This window comes from Telopea speciosissima, chromosome 2, assembly GCF_018873765.1.
Source record: "Telopea speciosissima isolate NSW1024214 ecotype Mountain lineage chromosome 2, Tspe_v1, whole genome shotgun sequence".
Classification (NCBI taxonomy): Eukaryota; Viridiplantae; Streptophyta; class Magnoliopsida; order Proteales; family Proteaceae; genus Telopea; species Telopea speciosissima.
In genome coordinates, this window is record NC_057917.1 from 63,836,389 (window position 1) to 63,842,388 (window position 6,000).

The 6,000-nt window shown below is 38.9% G+C and overlaps 1 protein-coding gene across 1 annotated transcript; it reads right to left on the reverse strand.

Moving 5' to 3' along the window:
* Window positions 1-4,790: 4,790 nt before the first annotated feature.
* LOC122652544 (late embryogenesis abundant protein Dc3-like) lies at window positions 4,791-5,437 on the reverse strand. Its single transcript, XM_043846318.1, has 2 exons — window positions 5,334-5,437; window positions 4,791-5,242 (listed from the first exon to the last, which is right to left on the reverse strand). The coding sequence occupies exons 1-2, from the start codon at window positions 5,388-5,390 to the stop codon at window positions 4,793-4,795; spliced, it is 507 nt and encodes a 168-aa protein (XP_043702253.1). The 5' UTR covers window positions 5,391-5,437; the 3' UTR covers window positions 4,791-4,792.
* Window positions 5,438-6,000: the final 563 nt, after the last annotated feature.

A 6,000-nucleotide genomic window follows, 5' to 3' on the forward strand; every position in this document is an offset into this window, starting at 1 on the left:
CCATTCTGAATGACTGCTTTAAGGTGCTTCATCTGTTTGAGGATATTAGATTCTTGCATGTCCTTAGAAAAACTAACGCAGTGGCTGACTACCTTGCATTGCTGGTAGCATCTTAATTGCTGGTTTACTCCCTCCCCCCCTTCTATTTCACCTCTTTTGTATGCTGACTCTCTATTGGAACCTTGTTCCTTCGTCAATAAATTTCTTTTTATAAAAAAAAAAGGAACCAACTGGAACAGAATTGCTAAGAATCATTTAAAACACCTAATTGCTTATTCAAGAAAATTTTATACTTTTATTACTTAGGGTGGACCTTGGTGCAACGGAGGTTGCTCCATTGTGACCAAGTAGTCATGGTTTGAGTCTCTAGAAACAGCCTCTTCACAAAACGAGTGTAAGACTGCATACATTATGATCCTCCCCAGACCCCATAGTGGCGGGAGCCTCGTACATTAAGTACGTGCGCTTTTTAGTAACAATTTATTACTTATGAGGATTGAATAGATTGGGGTTCAAGTTCATAACTCAAGAGTTAGAGTTAATTTTATACCGTACGTTTAAATAATTTGGGTGTGTTCGTGATTTAGAAGTGTAAAATTCTAGACTTATTTTGAGTGTTTGTATGCTTAAGTATCAATGGTTGATTATTTATATGCTTAGGAATAGGAATACACATTCAATAATGTGCATGTTTGGAAAATATATATATATATTTTTTTAGGTAAAAAGAAGGAAACAGTGCTGAGAGGAAAAAAACACCCCTCTGAAAAGTAGTTTGAATACCATAGAATTTGTTTACAAAAAAAAAAAATACTATAGAATTTGGATTTAGGGGAAAAGATCCCCAAATTAAACAGGATCATTATCCTCTGCGGTTCCTGACCAGAACAATTGCCCAGTTTCTCTCATAGGGAGCCAGAAATGATGACCTAATCCCCTGCCCAAGTGAGGTTAAATCGTCATTTTTGTCTCCCTATGAGAGAAACTGGACAACTGTACCAGGCAGAAAACCAAACAAGATAAAAGATGCTAGTGTGCTAATCATTTTTGCATGCCGGCCCTCACCCCTTTTACTATTAGCACCCCGTATTTCGGGGTTTTCCAACACCCAAAATTTTACACGGGCATTGGAGGGAACCCTCTCGCTTGGGTTTATTTGAGTGGTTTAGATTCTGTTTTTAGGTAGAGAATGTTTTAGTCTTCGATTACCTAAAATTGTTAAAGAATCAGAACCGGAACATCCCGTTATTAAATAAAACCAGATCTTAGTTTTGAGATCGTTTATGTGAAGTAATGATTCTAATTCAACGGTTGTTTAGGTTGGATGGATCATAAGGCTATGAGAGGTTGTGAAATTTTGGTAGAGAGCTATGATTATTTGATATATTATAATAATCTAACGATTAGATTGTTTGAGTTGTTTGGATCAACGGTTCAAATTATTTGATAATAAAATCAAAAGGCTCATAATTAAGAATGCAAATTCAGCACTTTATACTACCCATCCCTCTTGGGAGAAGATTTTGTAGTCTTGTAGATTCAAAAGGATTCTCTAAATGAATTCTATAAATAGAATAAAAAACGTGTCATAACATGGTTAGAGATCAAAGATTAGAGCAACAATTTATGATTGTTTAAAACACAATGAGAATAATTTAATACAAGGAAAACATAGGATTGGAGTCAAGAACAAATAATACTTCATCAATTGCATGGTCATCTGCCACATGGGGTGGGTAGGGTGTGTGTTTGTGTTTATTTGAACTCCATTGTTGCTTGAAAGGTCCGTTAACTCTTTTGAGCTGGCGTGTACCATGACCCAAAAAAAAATTACATGGTCAAAATCTATTTCGAGATGTTAACTTGGGAATATGCCTATTAGCTGCTACATTTTTGCCTTAGATATAAAATCAAAATTAAAATTTTAATATTAGATTTGATAATTCTAATCATTGACAATCAAAATAGTTTCGATTGATTACATTTCACATTTTAAATAAGGGAAAAGGTTCTCCAAGCCTAAAGGGTACTCTACACCATGACACATATAGTTTATGGGAAAAAGATCTTTACTTGGTGGTGTTTCCTACATTCTCTCACTGGGCACCATGAGATGACGCCTCTACCTCCTAGTTAGATACTCAAGTGTGCTCACCCAATTGACCCAGATGCTTGTGTAGAGATCAGGCAACCTAGTAGAGATCTCTTATCCATTGTTTATTATTATTTTTTTCTCTATGTTCAAATATTGAATAAACTATTATTATATGTGTCATGGTGTAGAGTATGCCTTAGGCTCTCTTGATGCCACGAGGTAATGTAGCAGAATTCCCCGCCATATTCTTCCCTTGATGTCACAAGATATATAATGTTTTCTGGTAATACATATCACGTACAAGATTGTATATATAATAAGCTAATAGGCAGCACCAATGGAACGCAAGAGGGGCATCATCATACAGGAAAAAAACGAGTCATTTCAAAAGAGAAAGAGATAGATAACGGGTGCCAGCTTGTGGTATTGGTGGAGTGTTGTGTGAAGCCTTACCCAAACACAGGAGAGCACAAATACCGCTTTGCAACCGTGAAATAAAAAATCTTAATCCATATTGATTCCTTTGCATACATTCTCATTGACCTCGTGCTTCTGCAGGGCCACAAGATCAAGCGGTGATCTCTTGTCGTCTTTTATTATTATCTTGGGAAAGTGTTCTTTATTCAGAAGCGTAGCTACTATGCATATGAGAGCCAATGCGAGATCGCACGAGGCATCAAATGAGGCTGTCAATTTTGGGATAAAATTTTGTTGCTACATTTGTAGCAAGAATTCCTGCTACAAGACTAACCAACGAAACGGCCTGAGATCTTAAAGAGTATTGTAGAAAATACTAAAGCCTAGGAGAGTATTAACGAACCCCAAAAGGAAGTGAATTATTCCATTTCCTTGGCTGCCAGCCTTGTAGCAGGATACAAGTATAACAGCAAAATTTTTTCAAACCCTTGGTCCACCATCACATGCTGAACCCCTTGTAGAATGCTTTTGACTTTCAAAGCCGAGATGCATGTTCCTCGTAAACACACAACTCAGCGAAACAGAATGTGAGAGTGAGAGTGACACAATACTACTGCAGCCCATCCAACTGAATGGGTAATATATAGAATCATAGCAACCATCATATATATAGGGGTAATATTATCTAATTCAGCGAAACACTTGTAAATAGCATCAACAAATCAACAATAATAGCAGGGGAAGGAGGAACTCAACGAAGATAAGTGGAGAAACTCAATCCATAACCCTAATTGATCAATAGCACCACCAAATTCGTTTTGTTATTGGGCAAGCAAGAAAGAAAGAAAGAAAAAAAAAAACTACTAGCAAATAGATCGAACACCAAAAATCTGTAGTTCCAACAAAAAAACTCGCAGGGGAAGAATGGCTTTCTTGCTTAGTTGCTTCTTCTCTTTGTATTCCAGCAAAGATTCTTGGTGTGTGGGGAAATCTCTGAACCTGGACCTAAAGGTAGGGCCGGGTGATGGGGCTGGTGTGGGGAAACCTGGTAGGGCTAGGTGATCACTGAAAGAGAGTCTGATTTCCAATGTCTTTGTCCGAATAAGAACCTTCGTCTGCTCACTGGAAAGCGACTCGACCCACTTCTCAAATTAATAATCCAGATCTTCGTCGTTTGCATAAGCCCTGTTAGGTTTGGAAAGTAATTTCAAAGCTAACTTAACAAGCCAAGGAGGGCCTTATGAATCATATATCTGAAAACCTAAAACCCCAAGTACACAAAAAGTAGGGATAGAATTCAAAACAGCTTTGAATCAACACAGATCTACCGAGAATTGAAAGAAAGTAGGAGAACCAACCTTCCACAAGCCAGACTTTAGAACGAACACGGTCAATGACACTATTCCACACATAACATTTTCACCTTAATTCTCTGCCACAGCTTGAGTATCCAAGTAATAAAAATCTTCCTCCATTGGTGAAACCTCAACATTTTCACCTTAATTCTCTGCCACAGCTTGAGTATCCAAGTAATAAAAATCTTCCTCCGTTGGTGAAACCTCATCATCTCGGTTAAGTGGTCATTGCATGCAACATCATGTATGGGCAGCATTATCTTACCGGACAACTCGGTAGTAAGAGAATCTGGATCCTCACCTCCCAATTATGTAATAGAAATGCCCTTACTAAAGTGGATTCCACCAAAAGTTTATTTGTTAACCTCATAAATTTTGAAATAAGTTTAAATCATCATGTTTAGAAGTTAGGCCTCTTTACTGATTTTAACTCTCCTTTTTTTATATATATATTTTTGGTTAAATCGCATTAGTTAAGACTGTCCGAGCTGCCCAGACATGATGTTACGTGCAAAAACCGCCTTACCCCATTCGGACAAAGGATTTGAGTAAGGTAAGACAGACATTGCATGTAGCACCGTGTCTGATCCTGCCGGACAGCTCGACAGTAGAAGATTCAAAAAATTCCAGAAAGATGGAGAAGTGTAACCTAATTAGCAAGGGAAAGAGAAATTCAAGATTTCATTCATAAAATGACAAACCAAATGAAGAGACTTACAGTTCCCCTGCCCTGAATATCACTAAAACATCAAGAAGATACAGGACATGAAAAAAAACAAAAAAAAAACACAACAATATATAGCAACGAGGACGGCAGCAGCAGTAGTAGAAACAAAGTAGAAAACTAGGAAGTAAAAAAGCTTCTATATAGCCATCATCCATATCAAGAGCTCCCCTTCTTTCTTTATTCCGACTCGATGCTATATTATTCCTTGGTATTAGTAGTACGAGTGGTGGTTTTGTGTGCATCTTCGGATTCTTCGGTATTCATTCCGAAGGTGTGCTTAGCAGCTTCAGCAGCACCTTGAGCCATATCCCTCAGCTTCTCCCCAGTCTGCTGCAGTATCCCACTTGTCTTCTCTTTCCCAGCCTGTGTCGTCTCCTTGGTTCTCTCCCCCGCTTCCGACGTCTTTTCCTTGCTCATCTCTTTCACTTCCTGGGCTTTCTGTCTTGCAGCCTCAGCAGCTTCATAGGCCTTCTGCTTGGCAGCCTCGGTTTTCTCCCCGACGAAACTGCCCGTCTGGTCCTTACTCTCCTGCGCACGCTCTTTCCCCGCTTGGGCGCTCTCCCATCCCTTGTCTTTCGCCTGGTTCGCCTTGTCTTTCACTCCTCCTGCAGCTTCTCTTGCCTTCTCTGTCATCCTATCTTTCTCCTCCTACACACATCAAAACAGGCATTAGTTAGGATACGTAGCAAAGAAAATTAAAAACGTTTTTTCATGACAAAAATTGATTAGTCATACATACCTGAGCACGGCCAGCGGCTTGGCCGGCTTTGTTGTGGCTCTCATCGCGGGTCGACATTTTCTGTGTCACTCAGGAAATTTGTCAAACACTTTTGTGTACTGAAAGTTCAAACACTTTGATAGCAAGAACAGAAGATTACAAACTGATCAATAGATATCTGTGAGGAACTGTGGATTTCGTGCATGCAGATTTATAGAAACTACTAGTTATTACAAGGGTGACGCCTGTCATGTTTCGTGACACGTATATGACACGTGTCAAATAATGGTTAGAGAACCGTTTCTATGTTGGGTTTCAACTTTCAAGAAAGATATATCAATGATCTTCATTATTTAATTTATGAAGTGATTTAGAAGATGAGGATAGGATAGGTCCAAGTGTCCAACAAGATCAAGGCAAAAGGCAAGTGTTCGCCGGATTGACGCCACGTATGTTATGAGACCAGTCACGTGCCGGAAGAGGAAGGAGTTGGAAAATCAGTTCTTGTTCTCTTGTACGTTCTATGTTGACAGAACACACTTGCATATGCGGGCTTATTTTTTAACCGTTCGATTCATGCTTTGATCACAGTGACCAGGTTGGACTTCGACCTAACAAAAAAGGTCCAAGTGGACTTTCTGTCGGTGCTTTCTAAAAAGGTATCAAATGGTCGGTTGGTCTGATTTCA

Bases quoted from the DNA above. Each gene is read 5' to 3' on its own strand.
- LOC122652544 (XM_043846318.1), bottom strand. From the start codon at position 5,390: ATGTCGACCCGCGATGAGAGCCACAACAAAGCCGGCCAAGCCGCTGGC. The intron at 5,243-5,333 runs GTATGTATGACT...TGATGTGTGTAG, and splicing joins AAGCCGCTGGCCGTGCTCAG to GAGGAGAAAGATAGGATGAC.